The sequence below is a fragment of the Tetrao urogallus genome (genome assembly GCF_951394365.1).
Source record: "Tetrao urogallus genome assembly, chromosome: 2".
NCBI lineage: Eukaryota > Metazoa > Chordata > Aves > Galliformes > Phasianidae > Tetrao > Tetrao urogallus.
In genome coordinates, this window is record NC_136814.1 from 28,403,323 (window position 1) to 28,427,382 (window position 24,060).

At 35.3% G+C, this 24,060-nt stretch overlaps 1 protein-coding gene across 1 annotated transcript in view; it reads left to right on the forward strand.

Annotated features, from left to right (window-relative positions):
- The window catches only part of KIF6 (kinesin family member 6), a gene marked incomplete at both ends in the record, with an annotated part of 136,392 nt that overhangs the window by 20,809 nt on the left and 91,523 nt on the right, over nt 1-24,060 (forward strand). Inside the window, 5 exons of the mRNA XM_079532826.1 lie at nt 1,577-1,706; nt 10,285-10,491; nt 12,715-12,858; nt 13,427-13,513; nt 17,481-17,584. Coding sequence (XP_079388952.1) covers nt 1,577-1,706; nt 10,285-10,491; nt 12,715-12,858; nt 13,427-13,513; nt 17,481-17,584 — 672 coding nt within the window. The remainder of the gene's footprint in view (nt 1-1,576; nt 1,707-10,284; nt 10,492-12,714; nt 12,859-13,426; nt 13,514-17,480; nt 17,585-24,060) is intronic.

Below are 24,060 nucleotides of genomic sequence, written 5' to 3' on the forward strand. Positions count from 1 at the left end.
CTCCAGGTTGTCTCAAAACACATATCATCCATCCTTATAATTTGTGTATGTAACTATCAGAAAGACCAACACAAGAGAAAGGTGGTACAAGAGATGTGATGACAGAGAAACTGACGTAATAGAAAAGTGTTGTGTTACAACAAAAGGAATAAGGACTGCCCACCCATCTCTGAAGAGATAGGTTCACAGTTAGCTCCAAGGAGCTAACTCCATAAAGCAGGAACCTCCAGGAGAGGGAGGGAGGGAGGGAGAGGGAGGGAGAGGGAGGGAGGGAAAGAAAGAGAAAAAGAAAGAGAAAGAGAAAAAGAAAAAACAAAAAAACCACCACCCTTTCCTGGGGGTAGTCAGCACTTAAATAGGGTCTAAGAGAGATGCAACCAGGCTCCACCCCTTCTGATCGCACAGTTGAATTGCCTTCACCTGTGCGCCCAGGGCTGACCCACTCCTTTCCTCAGGTGTTCCATCAGTAATTGAGGCCTTGACTCAGCAGTTACTGCACTTTTAACACAGTTACTACACTTTTTAACACTTTGAATGGCCTTAACTCAGTGAGATTTCCAAATTCAGTAATGCAACTACTTGACTTGTATTTTGGATATTACAGGCTGCACCAGCTTAGGAGACCCTAACGGGTACTCAGTAAAGCTAATTAAGTGTAACTTTCACTTACGTGATTAAAAGAAAAATTTCTTATGCAAAAAAGTCTGTTTAGTAATTCAGAAAGAGTTTCAGTGATGGTAAGTAATTTTCCTGGAGTTTTGCTATATCATAGAATCATTTGAGTTAGAAGGGTCCCTTAAAGGTCATATAGTTCAACTCCCCTGCAATGAACAGGGACACCTACAGCTAGATCAGGGTGCTTAAAGCTTGGCCCAGCCTGACCTTGAATGCCTCTAAGCATAGAGTATCTACCACATCTTTGTGATTAAGGCCATTTCCATTTAACTACCTTCTGAAATATAAGGATTGAAGAGGTACATCTTACAAAATTTCTAGCTTCAGAGGAAATAAATAAAAACATCCTATTTTTATTTGTTTGCTTTTAATGAAGAAAAGAATCATTTACATTTTTAATTAGCAGCATTCAAAGAATGAGAAGAGAAACAGTCTTGAAAAAATGCAAATTACTAGAATCATGTTGGCTACAGGTGTGATGGTCTTGAAATATTCTATCCCTATTTTTTCATCATAATTATGTTTTATGCTTCATTAGTGCTTAATAACTGGCAATAGCAGACAGAAGCCCTACTCATTATTTGTTTGTGATGATTCATCTAACATCTTATTCTTGAGATTTCATTCTACCTTAGTAAAAAACAGTTCTGAAGTGTTCTCTAGTAGGCACAGCTTTTATAATTTCTTTTTCCATTTGGATAAAGGAATAAAAAAAGATGGTAGTATAAAACTAAAAAAAAAAATACTTCCTTTCACTTATGCCTTCACCATTTGATATTTTCAGTGTTTCGATTATTTTGCATTTTTAGATGTTACCTTCTAATGCAATCAAAATAAAAATAGAGAACAAAGTTAACTGTACAGTAATTCTATTTCTCTGTTCTTTCTTCCTATCATGTAGAAAAGTGACAATAATGGAAGACCCTGACCAGAACATTCACCTGAAAAACCTATCTCTTCAGCAAGCAAGCAATGAAGAGGAAGCCCTAAATTTGCTCTTCTTGGGAGACACTAACAGAATGATTGCTGAGGTAAGAACTGCTGCTACAAATCTTAATTGACTGCAAAAGAATTATAGCATTTCTAAACATCTTCTCAAAAGATTCATATTTTGGAAGTCCTCAGAAATGAACGTGAAATTCTTCCTTTAGAAGTGTGTTTCCACAGTGTAATTAAAGAATTTCTTTGATTATAACTTTCACTTTGTTTTCCTTAGTGATTCTGAACGGTGGCCTTTGATTAAATAATATGCTGCAATTAAAACAAGGAAAACAAAAATGTGTTTTTTCATTTATAAAACATGGGTGGGTAGTGGAAATGCTAACTGAGGGCTCAAACCAATGATTGAGCACCTGGTGGGAAGGCAGGGCCAACATGGGGAAGCTCAGGTGCATGCAGTGACTGGAAGGAGAGGATCCAGACTCCACTCCTTCCCAGACATCACTTAAGGGTTGGATGTGAAGGTAAGGGTGTCTTGCTGGAGATCCCTCCATGGGTAAGGATTTCTGAGGATAAGCAGCTTCTTTTCTGGATTTTTTTGTATCTATGGCTGTCATATTTGAGTGAACCCTTGTTTGTTGTAGCCTGGGACCATGCTGCTCTGTTTTCATTGTTGTGTTTTCTATCATGTTACAGTACCATTAGTATTTATTTTCTGTAGTGCAGCTAATTGCATTTTAGAATCTGCTAGGGTTTTGTTGTTGTTGTTTTTGGTTTTTTTTCCTCTCCGACTAAAGAGATATGTAGTAAGCTAGTGAGGAGGAAGAACTTTGAAGCATAGGGTCAAGTAAGTAGCTCTCTGTTGTTGCTGGCTGCTAGTTTATATGGTGATACAGATGAAGATGTGTTTGAATACAAATTATAAGTGGTGCTATGCGTTGTGTTGGTTGTTTTTTTTTTCTTCAGAAGTCTGGAAACTTGTCAATAACACTGGTAGAAAATTCACTAATGTGAGTGTCTTTTGCTATTATTAACTACATGCAATAAAATTATCTTTAGTACTGTTTAACTCAGGGTAGTAAAAAAAAAAAAAAAAAATGTTCCTTAGCATGCTGAGGGAATATTTTCTTGCTTATTGCAGCAATATACACTTTGTGTAAATGCTAACGTGATTTAAAAAAAAAAAAAAAAAAAAAAAGACTATGTAGGTGGATTTCATTGTAGTGGTTTTTTAAGGTAGTTATCTCATTGTTGCTTTGTGATAGGTATGTTTCAATTCAGAGAGTTTTCTGAGTGGTGCTTCTCCCTAGATGCTACAAAGCTTATCACTTGTTATCCTTTGGCCTTTCTGACCTAAGGTGAAGGGAGTAATTTGTAATATGACTTAATGGAGTGAGTATTTTCAGAAATTAGAGATAAATTATGTGATTTAAGGTAGAGGTTTATGACATCAACTATAAGTTCTCTAGAGATTCACATTTTTAAACCTTAATAGAATTGCGGTAATGCTTCCTGACCTCAGAAAAAATGAAAACTCTATTTAAGTAAGCTTTAAAAGACATAAGGTGAGTTAACTTAAATAGAAAAGTAAGTAAACAAAACTGCTTTATCTATCACTTTTTTTTTTAATGATGAGGAATTTAGGACTAAAATAACTGCCGTGGATTGAATAAGAAATATGTGGCAGGATTGCAGTCTCTAGAATGGCAGTCTAATAGCCTAGCCCTGTGATAATCCTTTATTGAAAAGTTGTGGTACTGTTTTGAAAATAAGAATGGTTACTTGGGGCTTTATGGCTGTATTTTTGCCCTTGTAATAACAAGAAGTGTTAATAATTTTCAAGATATTCTGTAGGCTACATTTATTCATTAAATAACTGAACCCAAAAGAAAACTTAAAACAGGATATTTCTTACCCATACAAATCATGTAGGTAGTAAGGGGGGTCAGGGGGGTCGGGGATGGGGAATATTAACCTGCTCTAATTAGTGCAGAGTTGATTTTTATAGCCCAGTATGAGAGCAATACGTTGTTCCAGTTTAGATGTGTGCTATGGGCTATAGAAATGAAAAAAAATTAAAAAAAAAAAAAAAAAAAAAAAAAAACCTGAATGCATAAATGCTTCTTAACATAAAAATCTAAATAGGAAATGTTTCTCTTATATTTTGCCAGGAGGAAATGGGAAGAGTACAAACTCAAAAAACTGATTATTGTGTTGGCTGCTCTTTCATTTGTGTGATCCCTACGAAGCATAGTCTCTTGTACTGTTTGAAAGCATAAGGATCTCAGCAGTAATTTAGTGGAAAAATATGAATTTATTTATATTTACATTTTTAAGACAACTGTATGATTTAAATAGCTCAGATACAAGCAAATAAGGGATTTCAAAAATTGATTTGCATATATGACTGGTAGCAAAAGCATCTTAAAAAGCTCATTTAGTTTTTATTAATGTTCACAGTCATTTTATTTTTGTGTATATACTATTAATATGCCTTCAGTTTAAACGTTCTTTTCTCATATCTTGAAACCAGAAGCTCTTGTTATCCTATCCTTTGGAGTAATATACTGAACCTTTGTGATTTAATTATTTTTTAGTTCTTTTTAGTATTTCCTTTAAAACAGCAGAATAAGGTAGAGACAGTAGCCTTCCAGGAGCACATATCAATCTCAAAACTTTAAAATCTTTTTGTGAGATTGACACTCTTGAATACTACAGTTGTGGGTATGTTTAGCGTTTGTTTTTCCTCTAATGAAGAATTGCTTCATTTTATTGTGGAAGGAAATGTTTTTACTCCATGGTTTTGCAACTATAATACTCCATTGTTTAAATTTGGAAGACAGTGTATACTGCACAGTATTTGTTCCATCATTTAAAACATTTAAAGTACTCATGGGAGAAGCAGTTAGTTTTTGGCAATGTTTAAGTATGTTTTTTCAAGAAAGAAGGAAACTTTAAAACATTTAAGGATAGTTATGGGGACTGACTTGTGACCTGTGAATTGGACTCATTTCTTTTATTTTTACTGTCCATTATTGTTCTCAGAAGTATATTTAGGGAGCCACTGATAGTGTTTGAATTCATTGCTTTCTAGAGGAAATATGAAAAACAGGATTTGAACATGTGAACATACCAGATTTAGTGACACTTGCTAAGAAAGTATGTTATCCAAGTTAGATCTTCATTCTGTAATGAATTAGAATGTTCTGCTTTCCAAGATTGCTCATTGGTATCAGTTGCTAAGTTATTTCTATTCTTACAAACCTGCTGTATAGCAACATCAGCAGCAAATGGCATCAGCATTTCAGAGCAGGTGCTTTCATTTCAGTATGTGGTAAAGCAATTACTGTGTCATACATATTGCTTTGAGTAGTCCTTAAAATGCTCTAGGATTCATATGGATAAAAGGCACTGTATAATGTAAATAATATTCTGCCTGGGAAATAATTACTTAAAGCTACCTCAGTTACCATGCTCTAAAGGGGAAACTGCAGTTATTGCGATTATGCAAAAAACAGAGCATTGGGTTTCAAAATCAGGGAAGTCAGATAACATTTACTTTATTTGTATTTTTCATAGCAATGAATTTGCAATTGTAACTGTAACAAGCATACCTAAATACTTCCAGAAGTCCCCTCCACTTCAACTGTATCAATCAAAGGGAACTAAAGAAGAACTAAGATCTCAATCATCTACCAAATATGAAGGCAGGAACTTCCTATTCTTGAATTTACAAACTCTCCCACGTAATATGGTTCTGTAGAAACCTGAAGGGTTAGGCAGATATACTTATTGCTTTCCAGCACAAGGGTCTCTGCTCCTTTCACCTTGCAATTTGTACTCTTCTATGAACCATTAGAATATTTTAAGGATGAATTTCAACCAGAAAAACAGGTAGCATTAAGCTGCTTTCTTATCAACCTTGTAGTACACAGTAGATATTTTTTTGCCATCTGAACTGTAAAAGGACTAAATCTGACAGAATTCCTTTATTCAGTAATCCATCTGGTAGTATCTAGAGACCAGAGGAAGTCTGTTTGGTATCTGCATTGGATGCTCTTAGTGCTTTCTACCAGCCCTTGTTAAACACTTGATAATGAAAAAGAGCACAGAGAAAAATAAAAACTTGTACCTTTCCACTGAGGCATTCTCTCAAGAAAATGGGGCTATTCCCATAAACAGAGGGATCAACCTTCCTTCATTTGTGCATTGGTTATTTGCTAATTCACTCATACAAAAAAATCGTATTCTTTTCAATGTCTGAACAGTTCGATTCAAAGAAGAAAAGATTCCACTGAAGCAATATTAAGCAGCCAAGTTGAGTTAAGTTTGTGATACAGACCGAATGGCTGCATTTAATGCTTGTGAGATCTTTTTGTCTCAGCTGTCCTGAACTCTTCTGCATTTTCTCTGGGAGTATTTGGCAGCTATAATCAATACATTCTTCCAGACTGTAGCAGCTTGTGTAGGTCTAATGCTTGTTTTCAGTCTTTCATATATTTTTTCAATTTAAGAAGCTTTTCCTTCTTAAGGCCTCAGTCATTAAGAACCCTAATGAGGCCGGTAGCCTCCAGTTTCTTACTATTCTTTGTACTAAAAACACTTGTAATACTAGCTTCAGCAAACAAAAGATTGGGAAATGCATCATTTCTTGTAAGATGGAATGGACTGCCCAGGGAGGTGGTGGAATCACCGACCCTGGGGGTGTTCAAGGAAAGACTGGATGTTGCGTTGAGGGACATGGTTTAGTAGGAGCTATTGGGAATAGGTGAACGGTTGGACTGGGTGATCTTTTAGGTCTTTTCCAACCTTAGTGATTCTATGATTCTATGATTCTAAGATAGATACAATTGAAAAGGTGGATTACTTGGGCTGCAACAATTTCTAGACCTTCTGTGAGATGATGATGCTTCTTGCAATTTGGTCACCCAGTGGGTTTTCATTTAATTAGAAACCACTTTCTTGTAACTGCTGTATGAATAGTAATGTATAGTAGTTATGTGGCATAAAACATTTTATTTAATTTCGGCAGCCCCAGGTCTGCTCAGATTTTGTTGAAAAGTCAACTAGACTGCATGTCCTGGAAATCTGGCTTGTCTACATTTTCCATCATCAAACCAAACAATGTTGCTTTATGAAAATGTGACCTTGAAAGATATGTTACTGAATTCCTCTTTTTACCATGCCACAAACGGGCAGCAACAGTTGACCTGCTATTATATGCTTTGTATTTTTCACGGGTGTCACAAAGAATCTGAAGTCTGCTTATGTGGTTTATAATGTCACAGAATTCATGGAAAAAAAAATATTTCTTTAAAAGTGACTGCAGCTCATCTGTTATTCTATATATAGCTTTCACAATAGTAACCATCTGCTAAAAGCCAGTCCATTCCCCTCTTCTTTTTTCCCTTCATCTCATCAAATTAGAGTGAGTATGATTTCATATACATATGTTTGGAATACTGCTAACAAAGCAAAAATGATCTCCAAAAGCCACTGAAGGAACTTTGTAGTAAGTTCTGAGATACTGTTTAGCAGATTTTGTTTGGCTTTTTCTATTTTCAAATTTCCTAAACACCTGAATCACAATAGTCAAAAATTCCATATATGACTGTAAAAATATTTTTAAATGTCCTTAATTTTGGACTGAAAACACTGACGTTTCTGTTGCTTTGTGCTTTTCATGTACTCTTATAGTAAAACAGGTATTCAGTAAAATATTGTTTCCTTCAAGATTGCACTGTGGTAAAGCAACAGTGTTTGCTCTGATACTGGAAAGTATATGCAAGAGATTTTTGAGGTCATGCAGCCCAATCTCTTTATTGACGTGCTCAGGGCTCATCCGTGTCTGCTGAAATTGAATGAACTGTTCTCTGTTTAAATTTGTATTGCCTTGCACTTCCTGTGAGGGTTCTTTATGGTTCTGTTATATGAGAACAGCAAAATGGAGATACACATTTTTATAGTTCATTTCTATCAGTGTATTGTTTAAAGCGTGATACTACTATGAAGAAGGACTGTATTAAAATAACAGTTTAGAATTCTCAACAGTGACTTTCTAATCAGCTTCATTCATTTTACATTAGAAAAAACATATTGAGAAGAAAACAATGGAGTATCTAATGACCAATCCAGCATAACCTACTTTTAACATGAAAAATCAAGTTGCTTTTTGCCATAGACAATAAATTCCTAATGGTGCAAATGTTGTACTGAGCTAACATTTGGAATTCTGAAACTTGGTGTTCAGACCTGTTTTCTTCCTTTTTTTAACTTCTTTTGCCTCTGCTGGGGGTTAAACAGGTATTACTAAAAGTATATATTGAAATACATGAGTTTTTACTGCACAGTGAAACTGAAGAATGCTTGTTCTGAAGTATGATCTTCTGTTTCTTGAATGCATTTAGCAGCTTTTCCTCATCTCCTGTGTTTCCAAAGCTAGACTCATACTGATATTTAGTCTGGCTTAGGCTTGTCTGCACTGCAGTGTGACTCGTGCAATGATTGTAGTGAAGAATGTCCTTAAATTTTAATTTTCCTGAGATTTCAGAGCTGGAAAAATAGAATATCCAATCCAGCTTTGCAGAGCTGCACATAATAAAATCATAGCTCTCATAGTAAAATAAATAAATCAGAATTGTTGTACAGACTGTATTTTAGCTAATCTTCAGAGAGCTTTCTTGCTTTTCAAACTTCTTTGTACTGCTTTGTACATCTGCACTGTGATTGCTACAAGAAGCTGATTCAGGTGGTTTACTACAGGCATTTATTTTTTTTAACTAGATCAATTCCCAATATCAGTTCAGTTATGCTGGCACTGTAGAGGAGCAGCAAGCTGCACCAGGGCTGGAGATAGGTGCTGGAAAATTGAACTATAGTTGATTCAACCAAGAGCTAATAGCTATTCATATTACTAGGAATGTTCAGCTTGCAGTTTTTCTGTTAAGAGCAGTTTTTATCAAATTAAAAAAAAATCTTCAATGTGTTACTGGCAAGCTATTTGAACATCTAGCATGCTTCATATCAAAGCAGAGTGTAGGGGGGGAAAAAAGTAATGTGTTGGCAAATGTATATTGAATCCCTAGATATGACTGGAAAATAGTTGCTCCAGTATAACAGAAAAAACATACAGACAAGAGATCAAATTGCAGAATTTAATCAGGATTTTTTAGACTTTTTTTTAAAATTTAGTTGTTAACCGAAAATAAAGTTATTAATTTATTTTGCTACCTTTTTTTTTTTTTTGCAAGTCAGATAGTTATATCATGATAACAATGCTGCTATACTTGTAACAGTTTATAAATAAAAATGATTTGTGTGGCAAATCTTTAATCTCAGTGCATATTCAAATATGCAATTTGCAAATCCATTTGCCATTTATAAAATGAGCATAATAAGAATTCTTTTTATATTTCTAACAGCAGATACAACTAAAAGTTTTTAGATGCTATTATTAAAAGGGAGATCCATGTGTGATGGTATCTGATCACTTGAAGATAAAAATAAATATGTGGGTGTTGCTTTAAGTTTTGTTCCCCATCCTAAATGTATTGGGAAACTAAAAGCAAGGAGTCTAAAAAGTGGCCGATAATTTCCATATGTCTAACTAAAGAAGTATGCCAGGAACTATATAAATATGTATCTGAAAGTTGAACTAGATGGACTCTGGAGGTTCCAGTCCTTATAATTCTGTGACTCTTTAATACATATACATATTCAAAGCTAAACCTTTTGTCAAAATTCAGTCATGACATGTAAACTTGTGAGTTGGCAAAGTTAATTTTTTTTGGAAAAAATGAAAATTTTAGTCTAAAGTTTTACAGAAAATTCTATTCTTAGCTATGCTGATATCAGCAAAATGGTTAAAATGAACTAATTCTGGTAATGAGATTGAAAACTAGAAGCCAGGTTTTGTGCAAAGCCAGTAGAATATGGAAAAGGGGTTGGCTGCTTGGGAGGAATATAGAAGTGAAGTTTGTGTACACAGATGTGACCAGGAAAGCTAAGGCCTGCTTGGAATCAAATCTAGCAAGGGTGATCAAGGACAACTCAAAGGTGGTCTTTAAGTATGTGAAGAGCAAAACGAAGACTAAGGAAAATTCTGATTTATGAATAGTAGGGAATTTTCATAATCCTGACAGTTTTATAGAAAGGAATTTTAACAAACAAGCTTAACTGTTTTCTGTATCTCTCCAGATGTGTTCTTTATGCATGTTAGCTTTCAAAGAATATTTAACATTCAAACCTGTTTGAATAGAAGAAAACAGAACAAGGAGGGGAGGGAAGAGCAGTTCACAATGATATCAGGGCAAAAGGTAACCACTTGGTGATCAGGAATTATTAAACTACTCTGTGATCTGTATGTCCTTTACTAGTAGCATTCTTTAGTATAGTGAGGCCAGCTGCTTTGTTGATGTCCTCAATATTAGAATATCTCAGAAGGAACAGAAACATAACTGCTCGCTTGCAGTACAATTTGTCTCAACTAAAATTATCCAAGCACTTGACTGGAAAGTGAGTGGGTAAGTCCTCCTGGTTTTTTTTGCATGGATATTATAGGTGAAGTAGCTCATGAATTGGATAGTTACAGTTTCCTAGTTTTAAAGATATGAAAAGCAAAGTGGATATATTAAATAAGCATTAAATACTCTCAATTTTCTTTTGTTGTAGACCCCAATGAACCAAGCCTCAACTCGATCTCACTGCATTTTCACTATTCACATCTCCAGCAAGGAACCAGGATCTCCAACTATCCGACATTCTAAGTTGCACTTAGTAGACCTTGCAGGATCAGAGCGTGTTGCAAAGACTGGAGTTGGAGGTCATTTATTGACAGAAGCCAAATATATCAACTTATCATTACATTATTTAGAGCAGGTAAAGTTCAAACAGCATGAAGCTGTTTTCTTTTACTACAATTCCAGTGAACAATGTTCAGTGTGTTTTTAATATTGGTTTCCATATTCAGTTGATCAAGACTGTGTATTTGCTGCAGTTTTTAAAAGTGTTTGAGTTGACCATTCCTCATCTGAAATAAAATTTTCATTTATCTAAATCTTAGTAATTAAAACACAGGGCTGCATTAGCTATACAGGCAAGAACAGGGACTCTTGAGCATAACGTATAATAACTGATGGTAAGTCTCAAATCTTATTTTTTGCTTAATGCTTTTCCTAAATTTTTCAGTGAAGCTAAGCTATATGTGAGTGACTGTAACTGCTCTCTGCTGTTATGCTTCATTAAAGGTGCAATTTTACAAAAAGTGATGCTATATCTGATAACTTTCAGGTTTAGCAGATTAATGAGGTCTCAAGTTAGTTTATTTCACTTGGTTGAAATGAAACTCTCTGCCTTAAACTGTGATTTAAATAATCATATTGCAGTCCTGGTTCAGTAATATTATTAAGATCTGTTAAGATCAGACCTAACAATATCAAAAATAATAATAATCTTTCTATAATACAATGATAATGAATGTCCTCTTAAATCATGTCAGAATAAGCCAGTTATCACACCTTGCTGGGTGTTAGAAGATTCAGGTCAGTTCTGGATTCTGGATAATGTACGCTGGTCTCTGTCACTTGGTTAAAGAACATAATTTCCTTATCCTTTATATTTGTCCACCTTTCTTTTACAGATTTCTTGACTGGATTGTGAAATTAATTTAGGTGAGGTTTTACCTGAGGGACTTAATGCCATCGTCTCCTGAGTTATGTGACTCTTGTATGTGACAGAGGCTTCAGCATCATGAGAGATAGTTATGTAGATTTTCAGCACAGTGCCGGAAAGCTCAAATTCTTCCTGAGCTTCAGACTTCCTGCACAAACTTCAGCAAAAATTGAACTTCTTTGTAGCATAGTTGCTGTTATTAGCAGAAATGAGATATCTTCCCTCTGGCTCTTATTGTATCTTACCAATTTGGATTGTAATCTCCGTACAGAAGAAACTGAGAGTATGCTTATTTAATGTATTCTCTATATTAGTGTAAGTTAATACAATATGTATGTTAGTTTGGAATATTACTTAGTATGTAAGATAGTATCTTTTCATCTAATGAGCTGTAGTACACAAGATTTTAAAACCTGGATCCAGGAAACTGTACTCAGATTCCTTTATGTGATAATAATTTTCATATTATCATCGACTCCCCTGAGGACTGCTGGCATAAGATTTATAGTAATAAGAAATTTGAACTTTTTGAAGACTTTTAAGATAAAGGAGCCAACAAAAATATTAGTACTAAATTTTCTAAAGCAACAATTTTTCTTTTTGTATTAAAAAAGATGTATGGAGCTATAGAATGTTTACTGAAGGAAAACCAACTCCTAGCCACTTACAATAGCTTGCACAGCTCATGTAACTACAGTTGTGATTTATTTATTTATTTATTTATTTTAAGTACAGTGCTTGGGCAGCTGTCAGTTCAAATCTTTTACCCCACAATCTGTTGAAATACAATTTAGCTTTTTATTTAATGATGATCAGGTCCCATAATGTAAAAAGCTGAGAACGTTAGGTGTATCATTTCCTTTTTGGCCAAGACGTGTATGCCAAACACTGTTGTTGTTTTCCTCTGGTACCCTGTAATAGTGCACTCTTTTAATAGCATATGCATTTTTCAAGGCACTTTCTTGGAAATCAGTGGACTGATCTCTCTAAGAACCGTGTGCTTTAAGATTGTGTCATTTAAAAGTGTGCTTCAGCCGAAGTTAGGGAAGTTTCTACATGAATACTATTCATATTTTGCTTTAATATTATTCTAGGAAAAAGGTATCTTCAGTAAGTTATTACATCTTAGGAAAATCTGTTATTTTTATGTTACGTTCAGTTTCCATACTGCTGAGTGACTGTAAAGCTAGGATGTAATAACATTAGCCATATTTGGCTTTTAGGTTCAGTGCCTACAAAGATGCAGACACAATGAAGCTGATGTGAAAGTTATACCAATAAAATCAGAGTTTTTCAGCTAACTGGATGCATAGTTGTAACTTTTACTGTATTAGAAGTTTCAGTTGCTAAACATGTTGTTTTTCTTCTCTTCCTATGTCAGTTATTGATAGGTAAATTTGAATGCTTTTTCTATTTCTACTGTTGTTCCAGGTAATAATTGCACTTGCAGAGAAAAACAGATCCCACATTCCCTATCGAAACTCCATGATGACCTCAGTGCTAAGGGACAGTCTGGGAGGAAACTGCATGACCACAATGATTGCAACTCTCTCTTTAGACAAAAGAAACATAGAGGTTTGTTTGTTATTTCTATATATTTTCAAAAAAAAAGTTTTCAGTTAAGAAAATATCCTCATCTTTTGACTTTTATTACAGTTTGAAATTCAAGCGTATATACTTTCATTCTCATCCTTACAAAAGGAAAGTTAAACATTATTTCTACGTCACTACAAAATTACTTTGATTCTGTGATATCATTTTGTACCTATAGTGATGTTCTTTTAATGTTTAATTTTTAGATTTGTAAATTCTTACATTTATCCTTACTTGCCTTAATAGCAAGACCCAGAAAACTTTATCATACAGCTGATTAAACATGATTGTATCCCCTGGCTAATGGAGGTCAGTTTTTTGTTTTTTATTCATTAGGGATGTACCTTTTTTTTTTTTTTTTTTTTTTTGTTCTGGCATGTAAGTATTAGCTGATCTCAAAGGAGGGAACAATACTTAAGGCTGCAGTTTCACACCATGTGCTGGATGGGAGTACTCATGCACCACAAAAAGAAACTTAGTTCAGCAAGGTCATCAGCAGTCTGCTATAGTTGCATGGTGTTAAGATAACCGAGATTTTTTCTTTTTCTAGGAATCTATATCAACTTGCAGATTTGCACAACGAGTTGCTCTTATTAAAAATGAAGCAGTTCTTAATGAAGAAACTGACCCCAAATTGGTGAGAAATGTTTAGGGGCAGAGGGAAGGAGACTGCTTAGTTCTAATTTTAATGATTAATACCAATCACATGGGTTTTTTGTTGCAAGTTTCAGTCTTTTCTTTAAAACTACTATTCTTAGTTTTCCTTTCGGAGCTGATTATAATTAAACTAAGATAAAACCCCTAAAGGCTTTCTGAATGGTGATATTCATTGTAATCTTTTTATTGCTTCATTTAGATTTGCAGTTTCTAAATCATGGCCACACATGATCGGATGTCCCTAGAATTCTTTAAAAATATACCAAAATTACTTGTCACTTGGTGATTGTATTTTTTTTTTTCCTTTACTTACTTGCACATTACCTTGGATTAAAGACTTTAATGTGTTACTTATTTTCCCAATAGTGTTTTCCATGTAGTCAACCACTAAAATTGTCATAGAAGTATTGCTTGTTTGAGTTAACTTGAAAACAGCTAGCAATATAGGTATGAACACACAGGGCTGTACAATGTAGATGCCCCTGAATTTTCTCATTTGAGGTTTGTGGCAGTTTCAAACTTATAGCAGCACTGGTGTTCTTCTAGGGGTTAGTCTGTGACAATACCATTGTGTCAGCTATGCTTCTAGCCTAGCTTTGTCCTTAGTGTCTGTGGAAGTTTGGTGGAAGAAGCTGATTTTCAGTATCTCATGTTTAGGTGACTCGGTATCTCTAATACCATGCTACATCAATTGAATTGGTCTGATGTCAGCGTTTCTCCAAATAAATTCTTCCTGTTAGTTGGTCTTGAAACTTAAATAGTACGTGGAAAGCAAGAATGAATTATTCTCCAGACCCTTTTCTCTCCTTTGCTTTACCTTTCTCAAGAACACTGTAGCCTTGTTATTTTTTTGTTGTTGTTTACAAAATCAATAGAATGAATTTTACTTAACACAGAACTGCTTCTCACTTTTCTCTATTTGTCATTGTCTATAAATAACTTTAAAAAAAAAAAAAAAAGTAGTTGGGAAGAAGAAAATATGTTCTTCCCAGAAGATAAAAATGTTGTGAAGTCATTTAAATTTAAGTTTTTACTTCAGTAGGTGCTTTGAGATCAAACAATTCCAAATGTAACCCCTACATTACAATTTTCTTTTTTTTTTTTAGTAATGACAGTGCATTAGGGAGACAATATACCAACATTAGCACAACTAGATTTTTGTAATGAGGAAAACAGTAAGAATGATTTCAATTGAGTCTGGATGTGTTACCATTTTGGTAACACTTTTTTGATATCTGTGATACACTTCGGTGCAAGTAATCCAGCGATTTATTGATCGTAGTTCCCTAACAAATATAGAGTTAAGAAAGCCAAAGCACAGCTGAAGGTAAAACCAGCAAGAAATGTAACGAGCAACTAGAAGGTCTTGTATAAGTAAACTGATGTCAGTGGAGCTCAGTAGAGCAGAAGTTGTGCTGCAAAGCAGAATAAAGGTATCTTGTTACTGACTATGTTTCCCTAGTAGGTGAGAGTATAGATAAGACAAAGCAAGAATTTGAATTATATGCTATGGTGGGCCAACAGGCAATGGATACATGTTGAAACTAAATTTTAATTGCACATTTGGGGGAAAAAAAATAGCGAACATGTTACATAACCCCTATATATGTGGTTAAATATTTAATTAGGTTCTCCAAGAAGACTATGGAATTTCAATCCTTAGAGGTAACCAACATGCAGATGAACGTGGCCCTGAGGAATGTGTCATATTTAGCCCTGTTTTGAGTTAGGATTCAACTAGCAGCTCTTGTCATATAATCATGTTATACACTCTAACTACATGCCGACTATTTTATCTTGCTTTTTGTCTATCAAAAATTAAAAATCTGCATTAAAAAATGTTTGTAACAAGGTTATTCTATGAAAATTTAGCTGTGGCATCATCTTTATTTTTTTTTTATTTTTTTTCGAGTATCATTATTAATTGGTTATTTAAGACTTTCTAAGTACTTTTTTCAGAATGTGCTTTTGTTTTTACAAATTTCATAATAGAATTGTAAAACAGGAAGTCTACTGTTAAATCATTCATAGAACCCTTCCATAGTTGAGGTCTATAGAAATAAGGCAAGCTGGAACAGTTTATGCATTAAAAAGCTAAAAATCATACAGGTACAATTCCTCCTTGAGCTTGCTCAAGGATTTAGTAAGGGCAGAAAAGGACAGAGGAAGTAATTTACATTGATAAAGCACAAAGCATTGCCACATTAAAAAAGAAAAAAAAATAGTATGTGTAACAAAAATTTGCTTTATTTTCTTTTTAACAATTGCTTAGTCTTTTGAAGTATTTTATATGCTTCTAACTTTCTATATGTTGGGTGTGTTTGAAGATGTAGGAAAGCTTTTTGTTAAGGACCATATTTATAAGACTTAGATTTAATGTAATTTTCTGCATTATGTGAAATTTTTTCTTTTAAGTATTAAATACATTTACTAAGGATTGGTCAATTCAGCATGCTATGGCAGATAACAATATGCTATTGGGTTAGCTGGGTTGCATGATGTATGCCAAGGGTGTTATGATAAGAGAGATCTGTGAGAGAGGGTACGTTTATCATTCCGAAGCTGTATATATGGACATAATGAAGAACTAGAGATGGATTTCAGCATTATCTCTGTGACAGAGAGATGTCTGATGAAAAAATGAGTTCAGGGTTTGTTTGCTTAACTTTGCTCTCATGCTCTTGGAAAGCAACAACAACAACAAAAAAGAAGGCAACGAGCATATCTTTCCCTTCTGTCGTTTCTTTCTTTGCTTTATAATAGCTAATCATGAAAAAACTGTCCTTTCATGGTCACAGAAGTCTTTGATTGAGTTGGAACACATGCAGGCTCCTGACCATTTACTACATCCTGCAGAGCTATATTCCACAAGTTTGGTATGTTTTGCTCTGCTGGATCATTTAGCAAGTAAAGCAAAAGTGGACTCAGGAGGATTACAAATCCAACCCCTCTCGTGGAAAAGGCAGGAGAACATAGATATCTGGATTTTATGTGACTATGTGCTCACTGTGGAATTTGTTGCCCACCTTAACAACCTGTAGTATATTCCCAGGGATCTTGTCCAAATGTCTGCTCTTGCAGGACTCTGTAGAGCTGATTGCCAAGGACAATGTCCAGAAGTCTTTTGACCATCTATGCACTCATATCCATCTAAAAAAATTACTGAAGTTCTGATACATTTGAGCCACTGTAAGGTAATGCATTCTTAAAATAATCAGTCTCCAAGCAACAAAAAAACTTGTTCATTCATATTTTAGGCTTGCATATTGTTTCTGTTTTGTGGAATTTGACTTTGGAATGGCAATGATTTCCAAAATATACTTTCATACAACTTTCTTTCCAAAAGTACAGTCTCCAGTAATCAGCTATTCAAATTTAAAGATCTTTTGCAGTTCATGTCACTTCTACCATCGTTACTATTCATAATTCCATTCTCATTATGTTGATTTATAATATTCTTTAGTAGTTAGCAACTGATACTTTGTATAGATAAAGTATGCTTTAATAAGTTACTATTGGATTATTACATATAAGATTAAAATACTAAGATACTATTTTGGAATTCCTGATTTCTAAAGGGAAGGGGAACATCATTTTTGGTATGTAGTTCTCTTTCTGACAGACATCAGTTCCATTTTAAGTCTGTTTTCATCACTAGCAAGCAAAACTAAATCTTTTGCTCTCTTTCCTCTTACGGCAAATTATTTTTCTTTCTGTACAGCCATATCTTCTAACAGGAAGTTTACTGAGTCTGGATGACTTGGATAAATTTCCTTGTACTTGGGTATATTTAAGGTGTTTGGGCTGTTCTTAAAGAGAAAAGAGATTACTTTGTTTTTCTTCTTTATTTCAAGCAAATATTCCCTAACATCTACTTTCTAGTATAAAAATCATAACCTAACTAATCATTTTTAGGTGATGCTTGTTTTATGCTTTGTTGTTTGTAGATGATTATTCAGCTGAAAAGGGAGATCCAGGAGTTGAAAGATGAGCTGGCACTGGTGACTGGCATGCAAAGAACATCACAGCTTTCACAAGAAGAGCTACTTCAGTAATGCCTTACATTGTTTTAATTTTCTTTTGTGTTAACAGTTTTAATCGGATTCTTTGGTATAAATGTTTAAATTCATCTCAGAGTTCAAGTTCTCAGAGTGAGTCCTAAAGTGAGTTTATGTGCCGAGTTAGAATGACAGTTTGCCATGCAAATCTGTACGAGGCTGTGCTTTTGCAGCCTCAGGTTTGAGAAACTGAAATAAACTAAATGCAAGGAATGGGAATGCCTATCAGATGCCAGACAAAAAAGTGTTGTATAATAGCATAGAAAAACAAAAACAAACTTTCTGCAAGTTGGTTATCTGATTGGATATCTGATCTAAGAAAAATTAAAGAAGTGTTCCTGTTAAGAACTGTCCTACTGCAGTGTTACTTTGACATATGTCAAGATAAAGCTTGCGTTTCTACTAGAAAAGTAATCAATGCCTTAAAAGACAAATATTTAATTTTTTTTTACTGAATATGCTATTGATAATGCATGAGTGTTGTAATATCTTGCAGTCTTTTAGTAAAGAATTATTTTTGGAGCGATAAGCTTAAATATTTTTACATTGCACACCAAATTCTTATAAGAGAATTATATGGAATAAGAATTTGGTGTGCAATGTAAAAATATTTAAGCTTATCGCTCCAAAAATAATGCCTCCTATTTATTTCCATAGGAACTACAACAGAGAGAGAGAGAATAATGCCATGACTTGATAAAACAAATTCTCAGATACAAAATCTTTTTCATCATAGTCACTACCCTTTCCTATGAATTTTCACCACTGAACAAAAAAGCCTGCATGCTACACTCAAAAATCTACACCAGTGGAGGTGCTGAAACATCACCCACTACCTCACTGTGCTCATATCCACTGCTTAATCTCCGTAAATGTTCACCAAGCATTGATGAATGTCAAAAGGTGCCATTTTTCCATGTGGAGAAATTCAGTTTCATACCTGCTTCATACTAACTTCCATGTCAGACACCATTTTTGTCAGACTGCCCCTCTGGTGCCACCTGTTGCACAGCAACGAAATGTAATAATATTGGTGGGAAGGTTCAGCCTCCTATTACTGTACTACCCCCATCCCCCTCTGATGCTGGGGGCTAGCATAATAACACAGGAGGCATTACTTTTGGAGCAACACCTAGGTATAAAATTTCAAAATGGCTATACTCAATTCCCAGTTCTGAAAAACTGATTCTGTGGAATGAATCTATTTAATACGAATATATTTGTATAAAGCAGTAGTAACTGATTTGGGATTGTTCAGTATGATGTAGAAGCTGAAAACTTGATTGGTTTTAATTTCATCTGGAAATGGCCCAGAAGAATACTGTCAGTACTCTCCAGGAGATTCTGGAGACATGCAGAATTCTGCCTTATTGGAAGTTGTTATTCTTCATTGTCTTGTTTTGATTTGATTTGTTTTAATTCCGGAATGAAATTATATTCTTGTGAAGGGTGACAAGACGGATAGCATTATACAAATATTTCTTTTAAAAAATCTGTTTTCAACACAAGCAGATACCAATATAATCTTCCAACTAGAGAAGTTCGCACAATTCCTACTGGTTAATGATGCAGTTAGGTAGTACTGGATGTGTCCAAGGCATAGAAAGGGAATAAGAGATATAATGAGGAACAGAGTAGTGTTTTTCCTTTGTCTTTCTCTTTCTTCCTTTCTCTTCATTTTTTATTTTCTTTTCTTTTTTGACAAGAGATTAAGTAGAGATGAATTTGAAGAGTTGACTATTTAATATGTTAAAACAAAAAATTTGAATGGTGTCAGCCTGAGAGTTGTGGTCAGTGGTACTATATCTAAGTGGAGGGCTGTGTGGCAGTGTCAAGCAGTTTACCCCAGGAGTGTCTGCCCTGGGACCGGTGTTCTTTAACATCTTTATTGATGATCTGGATAGTGAGATTGAGTGCCCCCTCAGCAGGTTTCCTGATGACACAAAGCTGAGAGGTGCTGCTGAGACAACAGAAGAAAGAGATGCCATCCAAAGAGACCTGGTCAAACTTTGGAAAGTGGGCCTGTGTGAACCTAATGAAATTCAACTAGGCTGAGTGCAAGGTGTTGCACTGGGTTTGGGGTAATGTCAGGTATGTGTACGGATGGGGAGAAGAACTCATTGAGATTAGCTCTGTGAAAGATTTGTGCGTTCTGGTGAATGAAAAAGTGTGTGACTGTAGCCTGGACGATGAACTGCATCAGTGGTGGCCAGAATGGTGAAAGACGTGATTGTCTCCTTGCTCCTGTGAGGTCCTATCTGGATTGCTGCATCCAGGCCTGGGGCTTTCAGCACAAGAAAGATGCAAAGATATTGGAGTGGGTCTGAAGGATGGCTATGAAGATTATCAGAGGACTGGAGCACCTCTCCTATGAAGAAAGGCTGAGGGAGCTTGGGCTTGCTTAGCATGGGGAAGAGAAGGCTCTGGAGAGATGTCATTGCAACATCTTTCTGTACTTAAAGAGAGGCTATGAACTGGAGGGAGATGGTCTTTCTACATGGCCAGGTAATGTTAGGAGAAAGGGAACAGTTTTAAACTAAGAAGGAAGATGTATGTTAAATATTAGCAGGAAATTGTTTTACTTAAAAAGCGATTAGGCACTGGCACAGGCTACCCAGAGATGTTGTGGATGCCCTATTGATGGAGCTGCCCAAGACCAGGTTGGATGGGGCCCTGGATAGTCTTATCTGGAGGGTGGCATCCCTGTCCATGGCAGGAGAATTGGTGCTAGGTGATATTTGAGGTCTCTTCCAAACCAAGCCATGCATGACTCTATCGAAAGATCTCTCTGTATTTCTATATACATCTTTCATTTAGTGACAGTATTTGTGGTCATGCTAGGTTAGGTCTCTCTAAGCATCCTGTCACTATTGGTTTTGAGCACTTACAAATATCAATAGATAGCATTTAAGTTTTCGGTCTCTGCTGAGAGTCTTTCGATGTATGACGTAGCAAATACTTATGAAAATTCTGTATGTGGAGACTGAGTTTGGAGCTACTTATTATCTGGAGACTTTGCACAAATTGAAGAATAAATACAAAAATGAGTAATACAAACAGACATATAGAGTTGAATAAGGGCTGAAAAAGTCATTATTTACTATTGCTGGAAAATGCTTATGTTGTGGTTTGCATCTACTTTTGTATATACAATGAAGCATAAATATTACTTAAAATGTAGATCAGACTTATAACAAGCAGAAGAGGGAAAGGAATATGATGTAAGTGATAATGCAATATACCGTGCTGCACAAAGATGTTGACGTAGTCTACCTAGACTTCAGCAAAACCATCACAATATTCTCCTGGAGAAGCTGACAGCCCACAGCTTCAATAGGTGCACTTTTTGTTGGGTAAAGAACTGGCTGGATAACTGGGCCCAGAGAGTGGTGGTGAATAGAGTTATATCCATCTGGCAATCAGTTACGAGTGGTGTTTCCCAGAGGACTTACTGGGGCCTGTCCTGTTTGATATCTTTATTGATGATCTGGAAGAGGGCTTTGAGTGCACCCTCAGGAAATTTGCAGATGACACCAGCTTGGGAGGAAGTGTTGATCAGCCTGGGGGTAGGAAGGCCCTACAGAGGGACCTGGACAGGCCAGGTTGCCAGGCTGAGGCCACTGGGATGAAGATCAACAAGACTAAATGCTGGATCCTATGCTTTGGCTACAACAACCCCATGCAATGCTACAGGCTTGGAGCAGGGTGGATGGAAGACTATGTAGAAGGTGGCAGAGAAGACCGATGGCATGTTGGCTTGTATCAGAAACAGTGCTGCTAGGAGTGGCAGAGAAGTGATCCCTATGTAATCACAACTGATGAGGCTGCATCTCCAGTACTGTGTTCAGTTTTGTACCCCTCACTGCAAGAAAGACACTGAGACACTGGAGCATGTTCAGAGAAGGGGAATGAAGCTGGTGAAGGGCTGGAGCACAAGTCTTATGAGGAACATCTGAGGGAACTGGGATTATTTAGTCTGCAAAAGAGGAGGCTTAGGGAAACCTTATTGCTCTCTCCAACTACCTAAAGGAAGGCTGTGGTGAGCTGAGGGACAGACTATCTTCCCATGTACTTAGTGATAGGGCTAGTTACACCAGGGAAGATTCAGGTGGGATATTAGGAAAAAACTTCTTCCCCAAAAGAGTGCTTTTGTATTGGAACAAGATACCAAGGGAAGTGATGGATTCAGTGTCCTGGAGATGTTCAAGAAACATTTAGATGTTGTATTAAGGGGCATGATTTAACAGGAAATATTGGTGATAGGTGGATGGTTGGACTGAGTGGTCTTGGAGATCTTTTCCAACCTTGGTGATTCTATGATTCACCTTATTCAGCCACTACATAATGGTGATTCTTATTTATATCATTACTGTAGGAGATTCCAGACTGATTTCTTTTTTTAATTTCTGCCTTTTTAATGTGGCCTGAAAGGAAATTATCAAGATCATTATGGATTTCTAATGCTATTTAGACATTTCTGCTTAGTTAAGATATATTCTGTTCAAACTTATGTGAACTGTATGTCAGCATGCATAGGTATGCATATACGTATTTAATTCAAGTTTACGTGGTTCTTTTCAAAAGACAAACTTTATCAGAAGTATTATTTTAAGCAAAGTGTTACTAAATACCATCGTTATCAAAATTAGTTTTAAATGTTTTATTCTGATTCTTCGTTTCAAGGGAGGTTGTCTTCCAGAATTATTCTGTGCCAATTTAGGTATGTATTCTTCAATCCTTAATGCAGATGTTTAAAGGTATAGAACTTCAAAAACTTCAAGTTCTAAGTACATATTTATCTTTTTGTCTCTGCACAAATTCTTATCTCAGTGGCTTTTTAGTAGAAGATAAACGCCAAAATGAATCTAAATGTCATGACTACATATGTAGAACCCATACTTGCAATGGTTATGATAATACAGTGGTTGTGATAACAGGTTTTTGCTTCCTATGTGCATTGCAGGAAGGAAATAATTATGATAGAAATAAGTATTATTATGTTAAACAGGATTTTATATTTTTCTTACATAGCTTTGTTCCACTTGCTTACTTTAAGAGCATTCAAAGTAGCGGGCTGCTCACTGCAATTCAGATTGCTAGTATTATTCAGATATTATGTGAATAAACTATAGTTGGTTCTTTTTTTCCTCACTTGATGCAAAGAAGTGTCTTCAGGATTTTTTTTTTTTTTAATTAATGGAAGGGGGAAAGTGTCAAATACATTTTCCCCATAACCACTACAGTGTCACTATGTCATCCACATGTTTACCACAAAATGGAAAACAAATGCTCTTGTCTTTAATTGTGAATGCTAAATGCTCTTGACTTTGATTGCAAATGCTATATCATAATACAACACGAGTGATCAGTTTTGTGAATAAAACTGCAGCTGTCTAGAATACTTACTTCAGAATTCTATGTAAAGTGGTAAGTGCTTTATTATGTCATATTTTTGGTTTTACTATTTTATTTTCATAAATGTTAGGCATACACATTCTGCTGTTCTCATTTTGTTTATTTGAAAAGCATAGCATAAAAAATAGCAGCTCTGCTATGTAAGTGGTTCATAATGTAGTTCATAAAATGCTTCCAAAATACTTGCTTTGGGTCGCACAGTCTACTTCCTCAGCTATGAAGGTCTGATCTCTTAAGTATTTCTTTAAGCTAAAGAATGAATTTAGTTTAGTTTAAAGGGGAAAACAAAACAAAGCACTTTGCACTATTAAAGAAATGACATCATCACAGGCTTCTGCACTATAGTTGAGAACAGAGTGAAATGGTATTGAAATGATTTTATTTATATTTTTTCATGAGAAGCATGCCAGAAGTAAATGGAAGAGTCCTTTTTGTTGGAGTCATTTGGGATTTCTTGTTGTTGTAAATGAGCTCACTAGTAATTTAGAGTGTGTGCCCAGAAAGCCAGGATTTCGAAGCAAAGCCCTGTGCTCCAGAGCACCCACGCTCCCAGAGCCTTTGCCAACTGGAATTCTCTGGTAACAGGGATGGAAGTCCTGGCTTAGCACTTCTATTTATTAATAACTTTACCTTATTTCTTTCAGATACATATGTTATAACTGAAGCTTCTATTTTTTACTTCAACAGTCATATAATGTTCATCCTACTCATTTCCTGGATTTCTCATTACTTTTTTCTGTCTTCTTTTCCTGTTTCAACATTGTGACATCTGTATGCTATCATGCCATTAACAATATTGCACTATTCTACAGTATACAGCTTTAACAGTTGTGCTTAAGCTGTTCAACAAATGGTTCCATTTATAAAGCAGGGCAAATTATATTATTTGTTGATGTCAGTGTTCAATTTCTGTTGTAAGGTGGAAGAAATAGAAACCTATTACCTTGCCTTTTGTCAGCACAGCTTTGCAAACAGCTAGCAGAAATTAGCAGGCTGACTGACATACGCTGCATTCAAGAGAAGCTACCTTAGCTGTAGAGTAGATTTAAAATGT